The following is a 27,815-nucleotide window of genomic DNA, read 5'->3' as shown; positions in this document are numbered from 1 at the left end:
ATGAGGGACATTGTTAATGTCAGTTTTGCAGGAGTCTGTATTGCCCCAATTTACACCTAATTTATCAAATGACACAAGATGTTTAATAAATTTGGTGCATCGTTAAGTCTAACACTTCTGTCTTGAGATGTTCCTCCACTTTCTACTCCACCGCTCGCCCATAAAAAGTCCACATCCTGATAAAGCACCCCTCGTGAAAGCCAAAGTGTCCCTAAAAAAAAATTCACATGTTGACAACTCTGCCCAAATTGTGAATAAATCCATGCAGTCAGGACACAGACGAGGCAGTAAAGGGGTTAAGGAGTGCTCAGTCAGTTTCAGTTTCATTTCTTCAGAACGGAATCTATTCGGAGTAAGAAGAGCATACAATATAAGAGCATCAGAAACACAGCCCGTCTCCAGTCTCCGAGAGGACATCCAGCCGTTCACACCGGTAAGTACCTGCAACAGGATAACCATTTGTGCAGTAGCACCAAGGCCCTATAGAGGCCACTGCCACCCTAATCTCAGCTGTCTGTTAGATGTCATGCTCCTGAGCTAATTAATTTCTAAAGTTTGATTTATGAAAGATATATTGGTTTTGACGAGTTATTAACCCTTAGTGCATTGTGATGTCACATGTGCGGGGAGGATGTAAGTGGTGGGCTCAGGAGCTTACTCTATACGCAGCTGTGGCCAGGATTTGTGGTACCGTAGATTCTGGCATATTAACCCCTCAATTGCCACAGTCAGTAGCAACTGTGGCAGTTGGACAGTTAAGTAGAGGGAGGGCCTGCTTCTGCCTCTCGATCATCCGCCACCCCATGCAGTGTAATTGCTGAGCAGTTGTATGCCCTCTAATTTTGACCGCTGTTTCACTCTCCTGGTCCATTAAACCCATAACCCCGTTGTGTGCCAAGCTAAAGATAGACTGCACTGAGAGTTAAAGAGTCAGTGGGCTAGGTGAGTGCTCACTTTGGAGGCACTAAGCGGGCATAGTCTGTGGAGGGCACTTTGGGGGCATTATATTGTGTGGCACACTTAGCGGCATCATACTGTGTAGAGCACACTTAGGGGGGCACCAAACTCTGTGGGGCACACTTAGGAAGGCATCATACTATGTGGGGTGCACTTAGGAAGGCATCATACTATGTGGGGTGCACGTAAGAGGCCATCATACTGTTTGGAGGGCACATACAGGGACATCATACTTTGTGGGGCGCACTCAGGAGGGCATCATACTTTGTTGGGGCACACTTAGTGGGGCATCATACTATGTGGAGCACACTTAGGGGGCATCATACTGTGTGGGGTGCACTTAGAAGGGCATCATACTGTGTGGGGTGCACTTAGAAGGGCATCATACTGTGTAGAGCGCACTTAGGGGGTCACCAAACTCTGTGGGGCACACTTAGGTGGGCATCATACTGTGTGGGGAGCACTTAGGGAGGCATCATACTGTATTGGGAGCACTTAGGGGGGCATTATACTGTGTGGGGCGCACTTAGCGGGGCATCATACTGTGGGGGTGCACTTAGGGGGCATCATACTGTGTGGGGTGCACTTAGGTGGGCATCATACTGTGTGGGGCACACTTAGGGAGGCATCATACTGTGTTGGGAGCACTTAGGGGGGCATCATACTGTGTAGCGCGCACTTAGGGGGGCATCATACTGTGTGGGGTGCACTTAGGGGGGCATCATACTGTGTGGGGTGCACTTAGGGGGGCATCATACTGTGTGGGGTGCACTTAGGGGGGCATCATACTGTGTGGGGTGCACTTAGGGGGGCATCATGCTGTGTAGAGCGCACTTAGGGGTCACCAAACTCTGTGGGGCACACTCAGGTGGGCATCATAGTGTGGGGCTCACTTGGGGAGGCATCATACTGTGTGGGGCGCACTTAGCAGGGCATCATACTGTGTGGGGCTCACTTAGGGGGGCATCATACTGTGTGGGGCGCACTTAGGTGGGCATCATAGTGTGGGGCGCACTTAGGGTGGCATCATTCTGTGTAGAGCACACTTAGGGGGTCACATAACTGTGGGGCACACTTAGGTGGGCATCATAGTGTGGGGCGCTCTTAGGGAGGCATCATACTGTGTGGGGTGCACTTAGCGGGGCATCATACTGTGTGGGGCTCACTTAGGCGGGCATCATACTGTGTGGGGCACACTTAGGTGGGCATCATAGTGTGGGGCGCACTTAGGGAGGCATCATACTGTGTGGGGCACACTTAGGTGGGCATCATAGTGTGGGGCGCACTTAGGGAGGCATCATACTGTGTGGGGCGCACTTAGCGGGGCATCATACTGTGTGGGGCGCACTTAGCGGGGCATCATACTGTGTGGGGCGCACTTAGGGAGGCATCATACTGTGTGGAGCGCACTTAGCGGGGCATCATACTGTGTGGGGCGCACTTAGCGGGGCATCATACTGTGTGGGGCGCAATTAGCGGGGCATCATACTGTGTGGGGCGCACTTAGCGGGGCATCATACTTTGTGGGTGATAGAGATGTGGGAATATCTTTCTTTCATGTCACTAGATTGATTTTCTTAGGAAGTTGTCTTAAGCTGCTTGTTCCTTATCTCCTCTGCCTCCCCTCCCCCTTTGCTTCAAGCTGTCTATTTGTTCAACACTGAAGCGAGAACGGAGGGGGATTGAAGCTGCAAGAGGCCCCTCACTTCTCCCTCAGAATGATGTATAGACTGGAGAAGAATGCTTAGTTGGATACACACACATATTATTCACTGCCTATAGAAAAGCCCCTCCTTGAAGTCACATACCGTATGACGTATGTAGTATCGATGTTAGTAACATGGCGCTCCCCCACAGGTGTTTACATTAGTTCACATTAGGGTTGTTGCGGGTATCGAAATTTCGATACCCAATCGATACTTTTGTCCCGGTATCGATACGATACCGGGATTTCCGTTTTTTCGATACTGGGCTGCGCTTCTGCGCAGTCTAGTATCTCTGAACATGAGCGCGCTGCTATCGGCGCGCTCATGTTCTCTCTCAGCAGCACGGGGAGAAGGAAGCTGTCCTCCCTCCCCCTGTGCTGCTGCCGCTGCCACCAATGAGGAGAGAGGGGCGGAGGAGGGGCGGCAATGAGAAGAGAGGGGCGGAGGAGGGGCGGCAATGAGAAGAGAGGGGGTGGAGGAGGGGCGGCAATGAGAAGAGAGGGGCGGAGGAGGGGCGGGCGCACTGCGCCACCAATGATAGGATTACTATCGGAGCGATGGGAGGAGACATCAGCTTCACTAGTGGGCGTTCCTTTTCCCTGCGCTGCGATTGGACAGCGCTACAGCCAGGGAGAAGGAACGCCCACTAGTGAAGCTGATGTCTCCTCCCATCGCTCCGATAGTAATCAGCAGCATGTGGAGCAGGAGAGGAGACAGTAATGGGGCACTGCGGGCGAACGGAGCGGCGCCCAGGACTAAATGGTGAGTGCTGAGACATCGCTGGGCGCCGCTCTGTGTGGCCTGATAGTGAAAGTCTGGACTTATATACAGTAGTCAGTCTTTAACACATACAGGAGGCGGGTGCCGGCAGCAGAATCGCATTGCCGGCACCCTGCCCCTGACAGGGAGCTGCGATCAGCGGCAGTTAACTGCCGCTGATCTGCTAGTACCCGCCTCCTGTATAAAGGGGTAAAATCATTGGTGGTGCAGTGTGCCCCCCCCCTCAATCCCCCCATCCCATTAAAATCATTGGTGGCACAGTGCGCCGGCCCCTCTCAACCCTCCAGTATTAAAATCATTGGTGGCAGTGGCCACAGGGACCTCTCCACTCCCCCTCATTGGTGGTGTAGTGGCAGCTTCTGATCGGAGCCCCAGCTGTGTAAGCCTGGGGCTCCGATCGGTTACCATGGCAGCCAGGACGCTACAGAAGCCCTGGTTGCCATGGTAACATCCCTGATGCTGTGTGCACAAAGCACAGAGCAGCAGGGACAGTGTGGAGTCCTATTCACCCTGATAGAGATCTATCAGGGTGAATAGGAAAAGGGATGAAAGATCCCAGGTTCTAGCCCCTAAGGGGGGAAATAGTTATTAAATAAAAAGTGAAAAAAAACCAAACACTAAAATATGAAGTATAAATCACCCCCCTTTTCCCAATTTCACATATAAAATATATAAATAAACATATTACATCGCCACGTCAGAAAAGTCCAAACTATTAAAATATAAAAAAAAAATCTAGGTGGTGAATGCCGGAACAGAAAAAATAAAATAAAAACTGCGCGATTCGCCATTTTTAAAAATGAGGAATGCACGTGGCTTTTTTTGTTTATTTTTTTCGCGTGGTATCGAATGGTATCGAGTATCGCAATACTTTTTCATGGTATCGAAACCGAATCAAAAATTTGGTATCGCAACAACTCTAGTTCACATACACTGCGCAGACTCCAGGTGTTCTCTCCTTTCTTCTTATCTCTTTATCTTTATTAGCCAATGAAATAAGAAGGCATGAGCCTCAGAGGGGGGACGCCCCCCCCCCTTCCCTCTCTGAAGATGTAAAACGGCTTTACTCATTGTAATAAAAAAAAGACATTGCCTTGACCAGCTATGTGTCAGCATCTAGTCTCTCAGCCACGCGTGGATATTAACCCCTTGGGGGTACCTTGATTTGGAGCACCGGGGGAGAACTTGGAGGTCTGCTTAAGACCAGCTTTAACATGGGGGCACACTTAGGGGTGGGGGGGGGGGGCATCATACTGTGTTTGGTGCACTTAAGAGGGCATCATACTGTTTGGAGGGCACTTACATATTTTGTGGGGCACACTTAGGGGGCATCATACTGTGTTCAGTGCCATTAAGGGGGCATCATACTGTTTTGGAGGGCACTTACGCAGGCATCATACTGTTTGGAGGGCACATACAGGGACATCGTACTTTGTGGGACACGTGTTTTTGATGAGTTTTTTTGTAGGCAAAACGCCAACTCCAGATGCCAATAGTCCTGAATTTCCAGGGACTGTCTCTATAAGTCCCTGCACATTTGGCTGTCCCACACCCAAAATTGACAGGGCATATGTAAACCACATCCAAGTGGGCGCTCCTGCTGTGGCATTCAAGGGTCGGGGTTTACATGCCCCAAATTATACCAATTGCAGTATTGGTTACGAATGCCAGATGTTAGATAAAAGTCAGTGAGAATCGTGGAACGCCGGATACACAAACGTTTTTTTGCTGCGGTGATTATATAAATTGGGGTATGGGTTTTTTGAGTCTATGTTTTCTTTTTTTTTTAAACAGCAAGTTGTAGCAATGGCAGTTTTTATTTCCAGGTGGTTTTCCACCCCTTCTCTACAGGGAAACAAAACATGCCTGAAAAAAAGAGCGCAGTTCACACGGGTTAAAAAAAACAATGCCATTAAAAAACTGCATGTGACATGCAAAAAAAATATAATGGAAACACAAAAGGGGTTGGTCAGCACATCCCAATGCGCAGGTGCACGTTGCTATGACTGGAAACATAAAACAACACAACATATAATGCAACAGCTCTCTGCGAACCAAATAAAGTACAAAAACATATTGTAATGCTAATGCGATGCTAATAAAGTAGAGATGCTTGACAAATACATTTTGTACAAAATTATTTGAGCCCGTCTGCCGCACGTCAAGGCGATCTCTGTAAGACGAGAACCTAACACTAAGTTCTACCTGTTAAGTGCCATGACAGCCACCATGAAATTCAGGGGGTGTAGCCAGGTCTCCTTTGATTTTTATCATTTTTGGCGCCAAAACGGCCTCCATTGAATACAGGGGATGCAAGTACCAACATGCATGCCGAGTTCACTACCCACTGCATACTTCTCCTGGTGTCAGGGGCTTCCAGTGAGTGGGGAGGACCAGGCTAAGCTTTATACTCATGCCCCCCTCACAGTTGATATGCCAAGATGTGTGCCCCCTTCATAGTAGATATGCCAAGATATGTGCCCGCTTACGGTGGATATGCCAAGATATGTGCCCAGTGCCCCCTTCACAGTGGTTATGCCCAGATGTGTCCCCTTCACAGGAAGTAAAATAACAAACAATAAATCCTCCTCTCCTCAGTCACCGGCTCCTCCCATGATCTGCGCTCCCGGTCATCATCAGCAGGATACTGTGACACATGGCGCTGCTGTGTAGGAGGAGCAGAGGCTGATTCCCAGCCTGCCCCGCTCCTCCTCCTACACAGATCAGCAGGACCATGTGTGAGGACATCGTGCTGCTGCTGCTGTGGAGCGCTGGCGGCTCAATGGTGGAGCGGGGAGCAAATAGTTCCCTGCTACAGTGGCGTGTCTACAGTGTTTGGCCTCCGGGCGGGTCCTTTCTCTGGCACCCCCCTCCCCCAATACTTTAAAATAAATTGTACCCCCTCACAGTAGTATTGCCCTCATTGTACAACCTTCACAGTAGTTTTGTACAGATGTGTGCCCCCTCACAGTAGTTATGCCCACATTGTGCCCTCTCACAGTAATTATGCCCTCTCAGTGCCCTTTCACAGTTGTAATGCCCTATCTGTGCCCCCTTCACAGTAATAATCCCCATTGTGCCCCTTCACAGTAATAATCCCCATTGTGCCCCCTTTATAGTAATAATCCCCATTGTGCCCCTTCACAGTAATAATCCCCATTGTGCCCCCTTTATAGTAATAATCCCCATTGTGCCCCCTTCATAGTAATGCCGCTGCTCGCCTGTCTGCGCTACAGCGTAACTTCGGCCTTCCCGCTCACCGCCTCATATGCGACGTGCCCACCAGGTGGAACTCCACCTTGCACATGCATTGTGCCCCCTTCACAGTAATAATGCCCATTGTGCCCCTTAACTGTAGTAATGCCCTCTGTGCCCCCTTCACAGTAATAATGCCCATTGTGCCCCCTTCACAGTAATAATGCCCATTGTGCCCCTTAACTGTAGTAATGCCCTATGTGCCCTCTTCACAGTAATAATGCCCTCTGTGCCCCTTCCATAGTAGAAATCCCCATTGTGCCCCCTTTACAGTAATAATGCCCACTGTGCCCCCTTCACAGTAATAATGCCCATTGTGCCCCTTAACTGTAGTAATTCCCTAAGTGCCCCCTTCACAGTATTAATGCCCTCTGTGCCACTTCCATAGTAGAAATCCCCATTGTGCCCCCTTTACAGTAATAATGCCTACTGTGCCCCCTTCATAGTAGTAATGCCCTCTGGCTATGTGCCCCCTCCATAGTAGAAATGCCCATTGTTCCCTCTTTACGTTAGTAATGCCCTCTGTGCCCCCTCCATAGTAGTAATGCCCTCTGCTCCCCCTCCCTAGTAGAAATGCTTTCTGTGCCCCCTCCATAGTAATAAAGACCTCTGTGCCCTGTGACACAGTGACGGGTATGGTCTGGGAGGACAGGTATTTTCCTCCCAGCGTGTGCTGCTGGGCTGATTTGCAGCAAGATGGGGTCAAACACTGGACTGGATTTTAAGTGCCGGTCCGGGTTTCGACAACAGCTAGCTGTCCTTAAAACACAGCTGGGCTCAGCAGCAAGTTGTCTCTGTTTTGGGATCTGAGGCCTGAGAGCCACACGCTGGGGAAACAGGCCTCCTAAAGCCTGTTGTGGATCGCTGGAGATTGTACCGCCAACAAGGTGATTCTTTTGTTCTGGAAAAACCTGCTAACAAGGTGATTGTTTTGTTCTTTGGACTTTCCTTTATGTGAACGAACACTGAGGACTGAAAAAAGGTGCTTTGTTTTTGCCTTGTGTGTGAATAAACACTGAAGTTTTGTTTTACAAACAGTTTTTTTGCCTCTGTTCTGCATCCGCTTACCCTGCCTACCAGAGCGAATCCCCACAATTGGTGGCTTGGAGCGGGCACTCACATTGAGGCCAAAAAGTTTTAGTTTTTTTCTAGGCATGGGTGTATGTCCTACAGTATATCAAGCCCAGGGCTGGTGCAAGGATTTTTGCCACCCTAGGCAAAAGCTAATTTTGCTGCCCCCTTGACTCCGCCCATTGACCACACCCCTTTTCCGCCCCTTTTTCAGCCACCTATTGCATGCAACATTTAACTATGGTCGTGTACCCTGTGCCAGTCTGACTATGGTCGCGTACCCTGTGCCAGTCTGACTATGGTCATGTATATATAATATCCAGCCATTGTCTGCCACCTAGTACCATCCCAGTGATGCCAATCACTCTGCGCTGTTCAGCAGGTTGGCACACCAAACACGAGCAGTGCCACCTATTCACTGCCAGGCACCATTCAGCCACTGTCTGAAAACAAGGGCAACATAAAACAGTATGCTGCCTTGTGCCTTCTGCCAGTCTGGCACTGTCCTGCACCCTGTACCATTCATAGCCCTTTAGACAGTCTGTGCCACCTATTAGGCTCCATGTGCCACTGCTGGGCACCCTGTGCCAGTCAGAATCTTTGGCCCCTAGTCAAGCAGCAGGTGTGCCCTGACCCCTGTACACAAGTGTGTGCCACCCTGCTGCCAGTCACTGTCCTGCAGCCTCTGACACCCTAGTGCACGTTGTCAGAGTGCGGTTGCTAGGGGTGCTCACCAGGTTCTGCTCCTCGCTGTGCTCCAGGTCCACATTGCCTTGGCTCTTGCAAAGATAATATGTCTTTGGCGCGTGATTCCGCGAGACTCACAACCTTTCACATCAGAAGCAAGGCATTTAACCACACAGCCATGAAAGCTGTATTACCAGTTGCTTTAAAAAAAAATATATATATATAAGACTTCTACTGTAGGTAACTTTGATACTTAGTGTACATCCATACACATGACAGCTGCCCCAGTACACTGTGTATGGATGTAGCAGAGCTGGGTGTGTTGGGGCAGCTGTCATGTGTATGGATGTACACTAGGTATCAAAGTTACCTACAGTAGAAGTCTTATATTTTTTTTTTTTTAAGCAACTGGTAATACAGCTTCCTGGGGATGGTGGGCAATTACATGAGGTTCGTCCCCCACTTTGCTACGATAGCCGCACCATTGACAGGACTTTTGAAGGGACATAAGCCTGTGATGGTTCGCTTGGATGATCAGGTGCAAGAGGCGTTCTCCGCTTTGAAGTCGGCCCTGTGTGGGCCCCTGGTTTTGGTGACGCCCAACTTCAAGCACGAATTTATAGTACAGACGGATGCCTCCAAGGTGGGCCTCGGTGCTGTACTGTCCCAGGAAGTCAACGGGGAGGAGCATCCCATTGTCTTACTCAGCCGTAAGCTCACCCCAGCCGAGACCAGGTACAGTATAGTGAAGAGAGAGTGCCTGGCTATCAAGTGGGCACTAGAATCTCTCCGCTATTATTTGTTTGGGAGAAAATTCCGCTTGGTGACCGACCACTCCCCTCTCAGGTGGATGAGCCAGGCCAAAGACAGAAATTAAAAGGAGTTGTATCAAATGGTAGGGGGCCCTCAACTACCTGGTACCAGATGGACAAATATGATATGAGCAATAGCAAATATTTATTCAAATACTGGAATAGTAGTGGTGTATTCCACTTCATCAAACATAAAAAACAATGTAATAATATAAGAACATTAAATCCCACATAATGGCGCCATGAAAAATTATAATAAAAATACATATAAAATATTAAAAATGTTAAAAAATGTCACTGAATGCTCCTGGTAATGAATGGTGTATAAGGAGCCTGATAGTCAGAGCTCTAAGGCTCTTGTTTGGTATAAATGATTTTATATAGGTCCGCAATACCGTAACTATAAGAACTCCAGGTGTAGGGTATCCAGGTAACACAACAATCTCTTATGTGAGATAATGCTGATATCAGAAATGGGTTGCTGCAGCCTGCTTTCTATATACCGTTGCTCCGCTACAAGGCATGTGCTATGATAGGCATACGGTAGCTGAAAGAAGACATTAGCGTGGGTACATATATTGAGTACTTTGTACCAAGAGTACTTTACCCCTCCAGAAGGCGTCTGATCCGATTAGATTTCACTTGGAGGATCCAGTCTGCATGCAATTCGGACGCCAAAGTGTGTATCAAGGACCTTCCGCCTTGTTCCACGTGATCCCTGGTCATATGATCGCAGAACACAGTGGTCCACTGAGGAAGGGGCAAGTTCAGACCCCGAAACGCGTTTGGTTGTAGCAGCTACTATACCCAAGGGATCCCACATATCGCATGTGGCTACGAATACTACAAATACCACATTGTTTCCAGTTTAACAGGCGCGCGCCCAACTAACAAAACCATCTAAGCGTACCCAGCCTCCTGAACCTTCCCCTCCGATCACGTGGATATTCTCCGATCACATGACCAGGGATCACGTGGAACAAGGTGGAAGGTCCTTGATACACACTTTGGCGTCCGACCGCATGCAGACTGGATCCTCCAAGTGAAATCTAATAGGATCAGACGCCTTCTGGAGGGGTAAAGTACTCTTGGTACAAAGTACTCAATATATGTACCCACGCTAATGTCTTCTTTCAGCTACCGTATGCCTATCATAGCACATGCCTTGTAGCGGAGCAACGGTATATAGAAAGCAGGCTGCAGCAACCCCTTTCTGATATCAGCATTATCTCACATAAGAGATTGTTGTGTTACCTGGATACCCTACACCTGGAGTTCTTATAGTTACGGTATTGCGGACCTACTGTATATAAACTCATTTATCCCAAACAAGAGCCTTAGAGCTCTGACGATCAGGCTCCTTATACACCATTCATTACCAGGAGCATCCAGTGAAATTTTTTAACATTTTTAATATTTTATATGTATTTTTTATTTTTTTTTCATGGCGCCATTATGTGGGATTTAATGTTCTTATATTATTACACTGTTTTTTTTTATGTTTGATGAAGTAGAATACACCACTACTATTCCAGTATTTGAATAAATATTTGCTATTGCTCATATCATATTTGTCCATCTGGTACCAGGTAGTTGAGGGCCCCCTACCATTTGATACAACTCCTTTTACTTTCTCTGCGACCAGGGGTAGGTCGGAAGGGTTGTGCACCACATCCAGCTGATACAAGAGGTTAGAACCACTGTACCATATTGTTTCTTCAAAGACAGAAATGCCCGGGTCACCCGATGATTCCTGTCCCTACAGAACTTTAAATTTACAGTGGAACACAGGGCAGGCCGGTTACAGGGAAACGCGGATGGCCTGTCCCGGGTACATTGTCTGGCGAGTGTTCACCCCCCTCAGGGTTGAACAAAGGGGGGGGGGGTATGTTACACAGTGAAGGGTATGGTCTGGGAGGACAGGTATTTTCCTTCCAGCGTGTGCTGCTGGGCTGATTTGCAGCCAGATGGGGTCAAATACTGGACTGGATTTTAAGCGCCGGTCCGGGTTTTGACAACACCTAGCTGTCCTGTTGTCTCTGTTTTGGGATCTGAGGCATGGTGTCGTGCTAGAGGGCTGAGAGCCGCATGCGGGGAAACAGGCCCCCTAAATCCTGTTGTGGACCGCTGGAAAAACCTGCTAACAAGGTGATTGTTTTGTTCTTTGGACTTTCCTTTGTGTGAATGAACACTAAGACTGAAAAATGTTGCTTTGTTTTTGCCTTGTGTGTGAATAAACACTGAAGTTTTGTTTTACAAACAGTTTTTTTTGCCTCTGTTCTGCGTCCGCTTACCCTGCCTACCAGAGCGAATCCTCACAGCCCCCTCCATAGTAATAAAGTCCTCTGTACCCCCTCCATAGTAATACAGTCCTCTGTGCCCCCTCCATGGTAGAAATGCCCTCTGTGCCCCCTCTATAGTAATAAAGCCCTCTGTGCCCCCTCCATAGTAATAAAGACATCTGTGCCCCTCCATAGTAGAAATGCCCTTTGTGCCCCCTCTATAGTAATAAAGCCCTCTGTGCACCCTCCATAGTAATAAAGCCCTCTGTGCCCCCTCCATAGTAATAAAGTCCTCTGTGCCCCCTCCATAGTAATAAAGCCCTTTGTGCCCCCTCCATAGTAATAAAGCCCTCTGTGCCCCCTCCATAGTAATAAAGCCCTCTGTGCCCCCTCCATAGTAATAAAGCCCTCTGTGCCCCCTCCATAGTAATAAAGCCCTCTGTGCCCCCTCCATAGTAATAAAGCCCTCTGTGCCCCCTCCATAGTAATAAAGCCCTCTGTGCCCCCTCCATAGTAATAAAGCCCTCTGTTCCCCCTCCATAGTAATAAAGCCCTCTGTGCCCCCTCCATAGTAATAAAGCCCTCTGTGCCCCCTCCATAGTAATAAAGCCCTCTGTGCCCCCTCCATAGTAATGAAGCCCTCTGTGCCCCCTCCATAGTAATAAAGCCCTCTGTGCCCCCTCCATAGTAATAAAGCCCTCTGTGCCCCCTCCATAGTAATAAAGCCCTCTGTGCCCTCTCCATAGTAATAAAGTCCTCTGTGCCCCCTCCATAGTAATAAAGCCCTCTGTGCTCCCTCTTTATTAAAAAAACACAGTACCTACTCACCTTGTCCTGTTCCTAAAGCTCACAGTCCTCTCTTCCCTGCAGGCACAGATCTGTGTGGGCGGAGCTTATTCAGATTTCCGGGCTGCAGGCTCCGCCCTCACAGGCCGGCAGCGCGATCTGTGCCTGCAGGCTGAATGGTGGAGCGGAGAGAAGTCTTCCTGCTTCACCATTCTGTGCGCCTCCGGCCTGAAGGAGGGGAGGAGCGCGGGAGCTGAACGGTGAGTGACAGGACCCAGCTCCTCTGTATTGATGGAAGCGCTCAGTGCTTCTGGACTCTGGCACCCCCTGAGAGCCGGCACCCGGGACGGACCGCCTCCCCCCCCCCCCCCTTAGCACGTCACAATTTTAATCAGCTGTACTGAGGGCCCCCGCAGGAGCTGTCGACCCCTTGCACTTGCCCGGGTATGCCAGGTGCTGATGCCTGTCCTGTGTGAGAAGGGAAAACAATGAAGCTGTACGGGGACAGACGAATTTCCTCACCAAGGTGTGTTAAAAAAAACTTGCTGTCACTGCGAACAACATGACATCAGCACACACATCACCATTGAGGTCTTTGATTGCCTGCAGCAGCCTCGTGATCAGAAACAGGTCTGGCAGGGACAAGCGGACAACCCAATTAAAGGCATTTTAAATTTTTTTGCACATTGCGTTTGATACCTGTGCCATTTTCAAGATTTCTGCTTGCTGTCAGTGAATAAGAAAGTACTTGTCTACTTGTAAACTGTGCTTTACTCATGTCCTAGGGGTATCTGAGCACCATGAGTACATAGGAAAGGTTCCTGTTATAGGTGAAGCCAAGCGCTGAAGCACCGTTACGCGCGTCCACTTACTATTTGCACACAAAGGACGTATCATCAATAAGATCTAATAGGTCAGTAGCTAACCTCCGGGACTCCTGCTGTGGTCAAACTACGACTCCCGGCATGCTCCTTTATTTTTATGGAGTTCTGAGAACAGCCAAGCAAGTGTGCATCTTGGGAGTCGTAGTTTTACCACAGTTGGACTGCTGGGGATTAGCCATCAGAGTAATATGTTATATGAGACTCATCTCATAGGAAATAGACCCTAGTGGCAAGTGATTGGTTCCAAAGTCATCTTCAAATAGAGTTGTCTTCTATTAGACCTTTGGGAACCATTATTTTGGAGGGCCAGCCTGACCCCAATTGTGTGGAGTCAAATCTCCTTCTGCATATACATCTACAGTACATAATTACTACCTTGAATGGGGGTAGAGATCTGGACAAAACATAATGGAGAGACATGTTGTCAACTTGAGCTGGTGTCTACCATTCTATTTACTGTACCAATTATAGAGGTTGATTTCTTTATTTATTTTTTTGTGAACCATTCTCGCACCATAATATTTACCTGTCGATTTATGTGCTTTTCTTTAGGCATCAAAATGCAGACTAATGGCCAAGCATCTGGATTTTCGTTTGGTAAATCAAATTCCTTTGGTGCATCCACAACGCCTACTTTTCAATTTATGCCTCCATCACAGATGTCAAATGGGACGGTTCAACCTTCATCGGCCTCCAGCACAACACCCCTTTTTCAACTTACAACTTCACCGCAGAAGTCAAATGGGCCGGTTCAGCCTTCATCGGCCTCCAGCACAACACCCCTTTTTCAATTTACAACTTCACCACAGAAGTCAAAAAGCATCATTCAACCAGCAACATTTTCATTACCATCTTCAGGCCAAAACCAAAGCCTTCCAGCCCCAATATCTACTACATCAGAGAACTTACCACCAGCTACTGAGACAACCTCACAGGAGCCAATAGCTAATGGAGGTACATATCTTTTTGTAGGTTATCCCTATTTAATATGTTCTTTGATTATGTTATACATTTTAATGGATTTTGAACTTTATGTGCTTTTCTAGGTTCCTCCACTGAGTCATTTGTCTTTCAAGGCACAACAGTAAGTACCTATGTTCCTTCATTATATATAATAATAAATATTCCCAACATAACTTTTCAGTTGTATTGTGGTTGTGCCGAATTTATAGTTACATGCCTCCTAAAGTGTCTCGGTAAGATTGTTCCAAAGGCTTGGAACAAAGTAGTGGTTACACAATTGGTGCTGGTGCCACCATCACTCAGTAACTAAGTGTAGGGGCTGGATGGGGCACGTGCAGGGGGTAGGACAACAACAGGTCATTCTGACCTGACCAGAGTATTTATTGCTAGGGCAGAAACCTGAATCTTTTCCCCGGCCGAAGGAAAAGTTATAAACGGCTACTCAAGTCTAGAGGCAAGTCCGTAGGACATGAACATCCCACATGGGTTGTGAAGAGCAGATGGTGGACACATAAGAAGAAGGTATCTGGTTGGATGGTATATTAAGGGCATGTGATAGACACTTATGGCTGTCACTGAGGAAGACTTCTCCACACACTGTTTTTGGCTCTGCATTTGGGAGTCCCGAAGCTAACACTCCATTTACAACCTGTAACCTAAAAAGGTGAGACATGTGGAAATATACCCCAGAGTTGGTTTTGTGGGTGTTCCTGGACAGATCAGGGGTTGGGTATCATACATCTTGTGAATAGGAATTCAGATGTTGGGAGATTCTGACAACACCTTGAAAGGTGGAACACAAAAAGTGTGCAATGAATTTGTCAGAAAGTTTGTTGGTCTCAAATAAGAATGTAACACCAGTGAATTTCACAAATTAATCTCAGTTAATTTCCTTTTCCATTTATTTTTCATTAAAGGTACAACCAGACAACGTCCTAGGACAACAGTATGAGTACAAGATTCGTCCATGTATTGATCTCATTGACTCGTTAAGGTCATTGGGCGTGGAGAAGGATCTGGGATTACCGGCGATCGCTGTGATTGGGGATCAGAGTTCTGGGAAAAGTTCGGTTCTGGAGGCTCTATCTGGGGTCAATCTTCCCAGGGGCAGTGGTGAGGACCTAGTCATTTTCATGTGGCTTGTTCATAAACATATATCTATATCGGTCTAACATTCATGGAACAGGACCGTAGCTTTAAAGGGGAGATGGAAAAGCACTTAATATTCATGCTTAGCATGTCTATAGGGCTACATTAGCCCAACGGCAGCCAAGATTCCATATGGGCTCTGTTGGGTCAGTATTTGTCAGTATATTACAAGAAATAGGGACTACAATAGTATACTATGCAAGAGTACCCAGTAATAAACATATACCATGTTCAATTCCTTTTTTCCCCCAATGGGATTGCAAAGATGATGGATGCTACTCTATGGTATCCATTGGAGGCCTCCATTTAACATATACAGTCAGGTCTATAAATATTGGGACATCAACACAATTGTAACATTTTTGGCTCTATACACCACCACAATGGATTTGAAATGAAACTAACAAGATGTGCTTTAACTGCAGACTGTCAGCTTTAATTTGAGGGTATTTAAATCCAATCAGGTGAACGGTGTAGGAATTACAACAGTTTGCATATGTGCCTCCTACTTGTTAAGGGACCAAATAGCCAAGTAATGGGACAGAATAATAATCATAAATCAAACTTTCACTTTTTAATGTTTGGTTGTAAATCCTTTGCAGTCAATTACAGCCTGAAGTCTGGAACGCACAGACATCACCAGACGCTGCGTTGCATCCCTGGTGATGCTCTGCCAGGCCTCTACTGCAACTGTCTTCAGTTCCTGCTTGTTCTTGGGGCATTTTCCCTTCAGTTTTGTCTTCAGCAAGTGAAATGCATGCTCAATCTGATTCAGGTCAGGTGATTGACTTGGCAATTGCATAACATTCCACTTCTTTCCCTTAAAAAACTCTTTGGTTGCTTTTGCAGTATGCTTTGGGTCATTGTCCATCTGCACTGTGAAGCGCCGTCCAATGAGTTCTGAAGCATTTGGCTGAATATGAGCAGATAATATTGCCCGAAAGACTTCAGAATTCATCCTGCTGCTTTTGTCAGCAGTCACATTGTCAGGATTCAAACCCATGACCAGCCACATCCCAGGCGGTAGCCCTGCTTACTAGGCTACCGTCCTCTCTGGACATTCCTCCCTGAAGCCTATTAGTTAACCTCAGTCTTGCCAAGCCTTGCTCATCACCATTGATTCCCCACACCTGGTACTTCCCTATATAAGTCCAGCCCCTTGCACTCCAGTTTGCTGATTATTGAGCTCCTGAGCCTTGATCAAGCTTCTCCTCATCTGCTGCTCTTGCTACTACTGGAAGTCCACTGCTGACCAGGAATTGCCTACCGACTACTCTTCTGCTTTGTCCCTATCTACTGAACTGCTACCACCGTTGCCATCCGGATTGTCTGACCACGCTTACTGCCGCCTGCCCTGACCCACCGCCTGCCTACCGACTACGCCTCTGCCAGACTTTCTGCACCTACTACCTGCCTGTGGTCCTTGCCACTGGGCTCCACTTCTACCTCCAGCCAGCGGTCCTCTGACTCAGGTGAGCCTGTAGGACTGTTACAGACATCATCAATAAATACAAGAGAACCAGTTCCATTGGCAGCCATATATGCCCACGCCATGACACTACCACCACCATGCTTCACTGATGAGGTGGTATGCTTAGGATCATGAGCAGTTCCTTTCCTTCTCCATACTCTTCTCTTCCCATCACTCTGGTACAAGTTGATCTTGGTCTCATCTGTCCATAGGATTTTTCTCCAGAACTGTGAAGGCTTTTTTAGATGTCGTTTGGCAAACTCTAATCTGACCTTCCTGTTTTTGAGGCTCACCAATGGTTTACATCTTGTGGTGAACCCTCTGTATTGACTCTGAAGTCTTCTCTTGATTGTTGACTTTGACACACATACACCTACCTCCTGGAGAGTGTTCTTGATCTGGCCAACTGTTGTGAAGGGTGTTTTCTTCACCAGGGAAAGAATTCTTCGGTAATCCACCACAGTTGTTTTCCGTGGTCTTCCGGGTCTTTTGGTGTGCTCACCGATGCTGAGCTCACCGATGCGTTCCTTCTTTTTAACAATGTTCCAAACAGTAGTTTTGGCCACGCCTAATGTTTTTGCTATATCTCTGATGTTTTTTTTTTTTTTTTTTTTCAGCCTAATGATGGCTTCCTTCACTGATAGTGACAGCTCTTTGGATTTCATCTTGAGAGTTGACAGCAACAGATTCCAAATGCAAATAACACACTTGAAATGAACTCTGGACCTTTTATCTGCTCATTGTAATTGGGATAATGAGGGAATAACACACACCTGGCCATGGAACAGCCGAGAAGCCAATTGTCCCATTACTTTTGGTCCCTTAACAAGTGGGAGGCACATATGCAAACTGTTGTAATTCCTACACCGTTCACCTGATTTGGATGTAAATACCCCCAAATAAAAGCTGACAGTCTGCAGTTAAAGCACATCTTGTTTGTTTCATTTCAAATCCATTGTGGTGGTGTATAGAGCCAAATATGTTAGAATTCTGTCGCTGTCCCAATATTTATGGACCTGACTGTACATTGCAAGCATTTCCTGACATATACTTTAAATGGAGGATATAAACTTGATCTGATTATAGTCTCAGGGTCTGTATACAACTCCCTCACCACTCCCTGGTCTCTGTGGGATGGGGCTGTACTCCATCACTTCATGGACACTATTACTCAATAGAGACCTTTCCTTCAATTGACTCCCATTCATTGCAACTGTCATAAAGCACATACCTCCTGCTGTACTTTAAATGCAGATGGTGCAGGAAGAAAGTGTGTGTGCCAATAAGGCCACCCTCATGTCAAGAAGGCACCCTAACATAATAGGACATCAAGGGCCTCAGGTATACTTGCCAACATTTCCATGGTAAAAATATACATTTTGGGGTGGGGATCTTTGGCAGCAGGATTTGCCCCTTTTGTGGCCCATTTCCTGGGATTGTCCTGGGAAAATTGGCATTGTATATGCTTCAGATAGTTGCAGCACCATGACTATTGTATCAAGGTGATTGACCGAGCACTGCCATGGTGCCCATATAATAACCAGGGGAATGGCTGTAATGTACAGGCACGCTGCAACTCAGAAAAAAACTTCTGATCTCGGCACTGTACAAGGCGGTGGTCCTGCTTGTAGGCATGATTGTCGGGGCTGCCAATGCAATGCAGACAGACTGGATCCAAATAAAGATCCCTAGCTATGTCTCTATGGGGAGCCTAAAGGCAGAAAAGCTCTTGTTTATGCTTAGCGTGTCTATAGGGTTACATTAACGTAGCGGAATGCCTTGATCACTTTTTGAAAAATTTACAAGAGCGTCAGAGAAAACGAAAAGTTGCAAATTTTGTTGCAGACTGTCACTTGTGACATAATTAGCAATTTTTCTATGCCAGAGAACTGCTGTAGAGCTATAATGCATCGCCCTTTATCGCCTGACTTTAATAGTAAGTAGAACCTTAAAGGGCACCACCTTTTTAAGGTTCTGATAAGGTAATCATTTTGCCCTTCTCTGCTTGAACCTAGTCCACCCAACGTGGAAGACTGACCGTAGACATAGGTCTACGAAACGGGCCCCCGCACGATGGCGGACCACTCCTGTAGGTAAGTCTGTACAAACATCCTCAGGGACTGTTTACAAGACTTTGCCTGCAGTGAGAGAAGCAGCTATAAGAGCCGTTCACAAAAATTTATTGGACTGGTTGTTTTTTTCCCCCAGTCTGATCCTATTGACTCCCATTCTCCACCATCCAAGCATCCATTTCAAATGTGGGGCACAGGAGAAACTTCCTGTGGACCTCCAGTATACAAGCACTGTTATGGTTCAACCACCAGAGAAAGTGGTATCAGTGGATCCTCAAAGCTGGCTAAACCAAGGTGTGGAGTCTAAGGTGTTCCCTGGTATTTACCCCTTAAACTCTGTATTGGGATCTGGACTTTGATGCAGGGAATGGCAGGGTTAGGAACTAAGCGAAGTTTGGCAACATAAAGGCAGGCAGGAGGCGTCAAGCCATAATTCATTCAGAAGCGTAGTCAGGGGCTACCCAGAGTTGAGGACCAGTGGAACATGTGCCAGAACAGATCTCTGCCATACTAGATAGATTCGAGATCAGGAACGAAGCTGAGGTCAAGTTTCGATATCAGTAGAATACAGTACACAATTGCAAACTTACAAAAGCCAGGTAGGTAAATACAGTACTATGATCACCAGGCAAGCTTCACCTCAAATAGTCCACTGGGTGTGATGTCATCTAGCAAACCTCATGTAGCACCTGAGGTGTGTTGCAATATGGGACTGTTTATACCTTGTACTGGAGAGGTTGAGGATGGAAAATTTTGTTGACTAGCCACCTGATGTAACAGTTGACCGGACCGCTACCACCAGCAGGAATGCAGCGCTGGAACGGGGAGTACCACTGCCCAGTAGATGGTGGCAATCTGCATCTAAAAAAATGTAAAATGGTGAACACAAGGTCACGATAATAAACTTACCATGTTATGTAATACAGGAGCATAGTTTTTAGATAAAAATCATGCATTTTCATATAACATATAGGAATAATTTGATATTATAAAATGTATTGGCTACTATTGATATAATCATTTCTGATCTTTCCTATAGGTATTGTGACACGATGCCCCCTGGTCCTAAAATTGAAAAAATCCAAGAAGAATTCCCCATGGAAAGGCCAAATAAGCTATCGAGACCAGGAAGTGGTAGTGAAATCTCCAGGGGAGGTGGAGAAAGAAGTTAGGAAAGGTAACGACGGTCCAGCAGCAGCCATGACATGTCCATATCTTTATCTGATAGACTTCAGCCTGGGAGGTAGACATTGAGAGTGCAGGGAACAATCACAACTGGACCATGGCATCAGAGGAGTTAAAGGGCCATTCGGAAGACATCAGTATTAAAAATGGTACATGGCCAGTGTGGGCCCTGAAAATGATTTTTCATTAGAACCTAGAAGCTACAGGTCAAACAAACATCTTTGACCCAATATAAACGGAATCCTATATCAGCAGTGCAGACTGACCCTTGTGTCTAGTTGGGTAGCAAACCACGTGGCTACTATCATGACCAACATTATATTACTTATATGTACCTCCCTCCAGCTGTGCATCTCATTCAGCTACCATTACTGATGGGGGTTAGGAATCCTGAAGCAGCTCTCTGCAGATGGATGTCTGGTTTGGGCTATATGAGCTAATTTCCATATATTTTCCCATGGAGCATTGCCTGTCAATAGGCCTCCATACACTACTCATATACAGTCAGTACCCCTGTAGCTATAAAGAAAATATTTGATGTCATGCATCTACCTTTGATGTCTTACCAAGATCATATTGTCTTCTAGCCCAAGACCATATTGCTGGTGGTGGTAATGGAGTCAGTGAAGAGCTCATCACCCTTGAAGTAGAGTCTCCAAATGTCCCAGACCTGACATTGCTCGATCTTCCTGGAATAACACGAGTTGCTTTACCCAACCAACCTCAAGATATAGGACAACAGGTAAGCTGAATATTCTATATATTGTATACTGCATATCAAGACCAACGAATAGAGGAAAAGACACATGGGGCAGAGTGACGTCCATGATGTTCATAAGCTTGTCATTTCTATCTCCCAGTTTATAGCGGTCTTTGTGAACTGGATACTTATTCCATGTTTTATAACAGGTCCCCCTTGAAAATCTTACCTCTCCTTCTCCATGAGATAAATGCAGCAAGCTTCCATGCCACTAGGGGAGCTACTTACATACAGATAGTATTGATTTCAGTGGGAGCTGTATACATCTGTCAGCCTTAATATGATCATTGAAAGGGGTTGTCCAAGTTACTCTTTTAAGGCAGGGAAGCTACAGTATTAGGATATTAAAAATAACATACTCTCCTATCCTCCCCACTACCATGATGTAATGTTTTGTCCGCAGCGAGGATGTGCCTATATGTTGGACTTGACCACTTCAGCCAACCACTAGACTCAATGGTATATAGCACAAGACCTTTGAAGCCAGTGGTCAGTGTCTTGCTGCAGCTGGCCATAGATCATCATAGCTGTCAGCTACAGGGTGAGGTATGGACATCAGCATATGCCCAGAATGAGTCTGAAGCAGACTGGGTGTGTTGTGATGCTGGTGTGCTGCACCACCACCCTATTTGGAGGAGTAAGTTAGGAGGAGGTAAGAGGTTTGGCCTATGAGATAGTTAGGCTTGAGACTTGCCCATCTGGTGAGTTGTGAAGAACTTTAAGCCGGTGCAAGCTTGGTCAACAGGAGAAGTGATAATGGACTGGAGGATGCAATGGCTAGCCCATTGTGGAGCTAAAGGCTGCCTGGAGGCCAGCAGACCTGATATGGGGCCTGGGGAAAAGCAATGCATAGGGTTATCTGGTGTTTGTGTATAATTCCCTTTAGGTGAGTGGTTCCGCTGTTTCTCTAGGCAAAGACTGAAATGTTGTCTCAGGAATTGACCGTGGGCCCTTGCTGGGGACCACAAACTGCGAGAATGGGGCACACACATTCGTGTGACTGAGCCTTTAGTTTACGTTCTGTAACGTAAGGTAACGGCACCACCAAGTGTGTATTGTAACTGCTGAGATTGTGCCTCATCTGAACATTGTAACCATCCACTATATTTGAAGAAGAGAAAGTAAATTTGAAGTGTTTGAACTAAATTTGAATTTTAAAGGGGAACCAGTTGAGAAACCCCACTTTATAGGTCTCTCCTGTGACCTAAAATGTTGTTGCCTTCAGTGGATTTGATCTCTCCATGTTTCTCCTATCTCTCATGAAAAAAATCTAATAATTTATACACTTTACAATTTCACAGATCAAGAATATGATCACGAAGTACATAAAAAAGCAGGAGACCATCAATTTGGCTGTGGTTCCCAGTAACATGGATATTGCCACCACTGAAGCTCTAGAAATGGCTCGGGCAGTGGATCCTATGGGAGAGAGGACACTAGGTAACAATGACTGTTCTAAGTTGTAGACCTCTTATTATGTATACGCAGAACTGGACAATAATGAGCTACACCTTAGTATTAGGCAAAAGGATAAGCAAAACTAAGAGGCTCAACAAAATACCTACAAGATGAGACTCTCCAAGGCAAAAAACAATATTGAAATTTTGGTACTTGGCCATGAAAAACAGATGGTGCTGAAGGAGCCTGTCGCTACCTTCAAGATCGGTCTTCCAGGACTCCAAACTTTTAACTTTCAATGCACTGCCAATTTTTTGCTTCTACTGCTTCCTAAAAACTCTAACTTCAGGTTCCATGCCACATTCCAGAAAGTACCAGCTAACAGTACATGTGCACAACAAACACCCTATTGTTTCAATATCGTCAGATTCTCTTTTTATTTCTGTTGCGCCAACATACTCCAGGTTGTACAGAGGTTGTCATTACATTTTACATCTATCCATACATTGTAGGGTCAATTTTAATGAAAGCAGTATGTTTTTAGAGTATGTGAGGAAACCCATGCAAAGTCAAGATCATAAAAACTCCATTCAGATGTTTCTTGGTAGAATTTGAACCCAGGACTCTGCCGTTTGAAGGCATCAAGCCTGCTTGGATGTAGACATTGATATGGATGGTGATTTCTTCACTTTTCTAAGCCATGTAAATTATATAGACGACACACTTGATTACCAAACCAAATTTCTTTCACAGGGATCCTGACGAAGCCAGATTTAGTTGACAAAGGATCTGAACAAGATGTCGTCAGCGTTGTCCGAAACCTGGTGTACCCTCTTAAGAAAGGCTACATGATCGTCAAGTGCCGCGGGCAGAGTGAGATCTACAACAACATCTCTCTGGAGACCGCCTTACAAAATGAGAAAGCTTTCTTCAAGAACCATGAACATTTTGGGTAAAATGCAATTAAATTATCTTCAAAAGACTGGGGGCCAGGCTCTGTTAGGGGATCAAAGGAGAGGAAGATATTTAAGGAGAAATTGGTACATTATACTTGTAGAAGTTGTAGAACAGCTTTAATGGAGATCATATTTTTTAGGGTTCTTCTGGAAGACGGACATGCGACAATTTCCTTGTTGGCAGAAAAACTTACTGTTGAACTTGTTGATCATATTTCTGTAAGTCAACCTTCTATAAGATGTCTAACAGATGGAGGTAATTTATGGAAATACCCAGAGATCTGTCAATTAAATACTCAGCAGCTACTAAGAAAGAGTTGCTGTCTCTCTATTGGTGGCCACTTGGCACCAGCAAAAGTAGTTGAGGCACCACAAAAACATAGATAACTATTTTCCTCAAACATCTACTCTGTTGAGGGAAGCAACCACCCATTTGTTATATGATAAGATTATTGGAGGCGGCGGGCGCTCCTTACAGATATGGATTTATGCAACCAGAATCTAGTTTATTTGGAAAGAAGTGAGCGATTCAAAAATGGAGCATTGACCCCCTATAAAGATATATTATGAATTAATCATGAAATCCAGGACAGTAAGATGAAATAAGATGAAAAATATCTGGACATTTTACTGTCCGAGACCATTGCAGATAATAGTGATAACCCCTAATATACCATAGACCACCAGAAATATTAACCCATAAACAGTCTAGAGCACTGCTTTTTAACCTTTTCATGCCAAGTACACCCTAGTGACAAGAAGTTTGAACCGAGTATTCCCAAAGAAGTGTAAACTAATAAATGTTAACGAAATAAGGATATTCTCATGCCCTGGTCATAGGCCCTGTTCTAAGCCTCTGTCAACAGTTCCTTCAGATTAAAGGCATTCTTGGGAATTAAGAAAATGAAAATACTTAAATATGACTTTACAATAAATATATTTCCAAATACCTTTATTAGTTATAATGGCTCGTTTTGTCTGGGAGCAATAATCAGTGGAAATAAAATGGCTGCCGTCCTAATTAATACACGCAGAACCTGTCCTAATCACACAGCAGGACAAGTTGTCTCACAACACTGAGCTAAAGAGCTTCCTCATCCTCCTCTCTGTTCTGCTTGTCAGGGATTATGATCCTGAATACAGCTGATAAGATCTTAAGCTGAATCTCTGTGGGATTTGAGTTCATGAGAAGACATGAAGTACAGAGAGAAGGTATGGGTGATGAGCAGCAGCTCTTGTATGCAGTCTCCATCACCACAGTCCTGTTCGTCTTCTCTGTACTTCATGTCTCCTTACGAACTCAATTCCCACAGAGATTCAGAGATTTATCAAAAATAAAGGAGAATACAGCACCACATACATTATATCCAGTGACGTCTCCTCTGATATACTGTAGATGTTCTCTTTTCTCATCTTCTCCATTCATACCAGACCACCATGATTACTTTTAGCCTCATTTCGAGTTTGTCACACAGTGAACCTAGGTTTCTACTTTTCCATCATCCTTCAATCTTCTCAACATTCCATCTTGCCACTGACAGTACTGTGCCGACTGTGCTCCCCAATACTATACTGCAGAAACAGATAGTCTACCTGAAAACACTAGTGCCACACAGATAGTACCCTAAAAAATATTTAAGCCCAGCAAATAGTGCCCCTGACAGCAAAAGTGCAGAAAACATAGTGCCCCCAAGAATAATTGTGCTAAGCTGGTACTGTGCCAGGGTGTCCTCACGGTAATATGGCTCCCAAAAATCCCACTAATAGTAATAATTCACTTCCAAGGTGCCCTTAGTAGTAATTTCCTCCATTATACCCAAGAAGTAATAATCCCCACATAGTAGTAATAATGCTTCTCATAGTAGTAATCAAGACCATAATAATGCACCCATAAGTTATAATGCTTGCATGTAGTTCCCTATTAGTACTAATACCCCCTACAATGCTACCAGTTGTAATGAAGCCCATCATAATACCCAGTAGTAATAAAGCCCATCACAGTGTCATTCAGTAGTTATAAAGCCCACCATAATTCCCCCAATAATATTAAAGACCCCACAGCTCCAATAGTTAAACCCACAGTAGTAAATATGCCCCTTCTGGTGCCCCCAGTAGCATTAATGCTCCCTAAAGTGCCCCCAGTAGTAATGACACCCAGTCGCCCACCAAAGTGCCCCTGTAGTAATAAAGCCCCCATAATGTATCTCAATAGAAAAAAAAAAACTTCTGTAGCACTAATTTCCCCAAAGTGCCCCCCGGTTATTATAATGACCTCCCCCTATAGTTGCCCAATAGCATGCTGCCTTAAGGTGCCAAAGGAGAATAACAAACTCAAATACTACCTATGTGCCGCTGTCTGTGATTCAATGCAGGACACAGGCCTCTTCTGGCTTGTGTCCCAAGCTGCTTGCAGCCCAGCTCAGGTGGTTGATGATGATGATATTGTCATAATGCAGGGACCCGCAGGGGAGGCAAGGAGAATATTCGCTTTTCACAGCAGCAAAGTCTCTATTGCCATAAACGAGCGAATACCTTGCTGTCTGGCGTTTGTGCAGTACGCAGCCCTGCAGGGTATTGCGATGGTGAGGTCACGGTTACTAGGCAAATGAGGGTTGCTCTTGGTTACTCACAGTTTATAGGAAGACCCTGGGCAGGCGTACAGCAGTGATGGAGAGGCTGGCACAGAAGTCCTCTGGGGCACTCTCAATGTATAGGGACCAGGCCGGTGGTAGATGAGGTGCCCTGGGTGTTGCAGGTTTAATGTGCCGGTGGCAAGATCCCTTTAAGTTCGTGACGCCAGTGCCGGTAACGGTGGCACACCGATTTATGATGGGAATAATTGAGGAACACGATGTTGTGGTGAACCAAACTTCCTTTTACTGGAAACAATTCAACTATTTACAGTCTTTTGTTTAGCTCCACATGTCAGCAGCAGTCACAAGCAGTGTTCCCTCTAAGCCTTGGCGGCTGCTGAGCGGGGTCGGCTCAGAGCTGGGCACAGCGCCATTAAAGGTGGGCGATAGGAAAACCTAGGATAATTGTCACATCAAAGAGCATACTGTGTAACCCCTGTGCCATCCCGTACAATACAGTGTAACCCCTGCACCATGCTGTGTAATATACAGTATAATTCCTGCACCATGCTATACAGAATACATTCTAATCCCTGCACCATGCCGTACAATATATAGTATAGTTAATACACCATGCTGTACAATATACAGTATAACCCCTACACCATGCTGTGTAATATATATTATAATCCATACACCATGGTGTACAGTATACAGTATAATCCCTGCACCATGCAGTACAGAATGCATTATAAAATCCCTGCCCCATGCCGTACGATATACAGTATAGTTCATACACCAGTGGGCTTATGCCTTTTGATCAAAATGTACCCTAATGCCTTTTGTACAGCATGTAGTATGGGGGGCTGTACACTTTATTATTGCACTGAGAATCGAGTTTAATTAGCTCTAAGCATAGCATTGTGGATGTGCGATCCAGTTCTGTTTCTCCCCTTGGTATGCACCATGCTGTACAATATACAGTATAATCCATACACCATGCTGTACAATATACATTATAATCCCTGCACCATGCTGTACAATATACAGTATAATCCATACACTATGCCGTACAATATACACAATAACCCCACAGTGTAGGTGTTATACTGTATATTATACAGAATGGTGTATGGATTATACTGTATATTGTACAGCATGGTGCAGGGATTATAATGTATATTGTACAGCATGGTGTATGGATTATAATGCATATTGTACGGCATGGTGTATGGATTATAATGCATATTGTACGGCATGGTGTATGGATTATACTGTAAATTGTACAGCATGGTACAGGGCATATAATGTATACTGTAGTCATCTATAGTGCTATTAGTTTTAGCACGGTAATCTATAGCGCCATCACGCTGTTGTTCTTGGCAAGAATAAATTACATGGTAGATGGTAATGCTATAGGTGATGGCCCTGTGGATTAAGGTGATATAGGTGATGGCACTGTATATGGGGTGCTATGGTGATGGCACTGTATATGAAGGTGCTATAGGTGATGGCACTGTGGATTAAGGTGCTATAGGTGATGGCACTGTATATGGGGTGCTATGGTGATGGCACTGTATATGAAGGTGCTATAGGTGATGGCACTGTGGATGAGGGTGCTATAGGTGATGGCACTGTATATGGGGTGCTATGGTGATGGCACTGTGGATGAAGGTGCTATAGGTGATGGCACTGTATATGGGGTGCTATAGGTGATGGCGCTGTATATGGGGTGCTATGGTGATGGCACTGTATATGAAGGTGCTATAGGTGATGGCACTGTGGATGAGGGTGCTATAGGTGATAGCACTGTATATGGGGTGCTATGGTGATGGCACTGTGGATGAAGGTGCTATAGGTGATGGCACTGTATATGGGGTGCTATAGGTGATGGCACTGTAGATGATGGTGCTATTGGCGATGTCGCTGTAGATGAGGGTGCTATAGGCGATGGCGCTGTAGATGAGGGTGCTATAGGCGATGGTGCTGTAGATGAGGGTGCTATAGGCGATGGCGCTGTAGATGAGGGTGCTATAGGCGATGGTGCTGTAGATGAGGGTGCTATAGG

General features: G+C 45.8%; 1 protein-coding gene across 2 annotated transcripts in view; it reads left to right on the top strand.

Annotated features, from left to right (window-relative positions):
- Nucleotides 1-276: 276 nt before the first annotated feature.
- The window catches only part of LOC120994464 (interferon-induced GTP-binding protein Mx3-like), a 56,379-nt gene continuing 28,840 nt past the window's right edge, over nt 277-27,815 (top strand). Inside the window, exons 1-10 of one of the 2 annotated variants that reach the window (XM_040423059.1) lie at nt 277-433; nt 13,773-13,879; nt 13,958-14,174; nt 14,267-14,304; nt 15,101-15,296; nt 19,915-20,052; nt 20,648-20,802; nt 22,122-22,260; nt 22,972-23,170; nt 23,315-23,393. In XM_040423059.1, coding sequence (XP_040278993.1) covers nt 13,781-13,879; nt 13,958-14,174; nt 14,267-14,304; nt 15,101-15,296; nt 19,915-20,052; nt 20,648-20,802; nt 22,122-22,260; nt 22,972-23,170; nt 23,315-23,393 — 1,260 coding nt within the window. In that variant the 5' untranslated portion in view covers nt 277-433; nt 13,773-13,780. Of the gene's footprint in view, nt 434-13,772; nt 14,175-14,266; nt 14,305-15,100; nt 15,297-19,914; nt 20,053-20,647; nt 20,803-22,121; nt 22,261-22,971; nt 23,171-23,314; nt 23,394-27,815 lie in introns of both variants that reach the window. The other variant, XM_040423058.1, reaches the window with a different exon arrangement.

The sequence above is a fragment of the Bufo bufo genome, chromosome 3 (assembly GCF_905171765.1).
Source record: "Bufo bufo chromosome 3, aBufBuf1.1, whole genome shotgun sequence".
In the NCBI taxonomy this organism is placed as follows: domain Eukaryota; kingdom Metazoa; phylum Chordata; class Amphibia; order Anura; family Bufonidae; genus Bufo; species Bufo bufo.
Note: the sequence above shows the minus strand (reverse complement) of the source record. Positions and strands in the feature narration are given on the sequence as shown.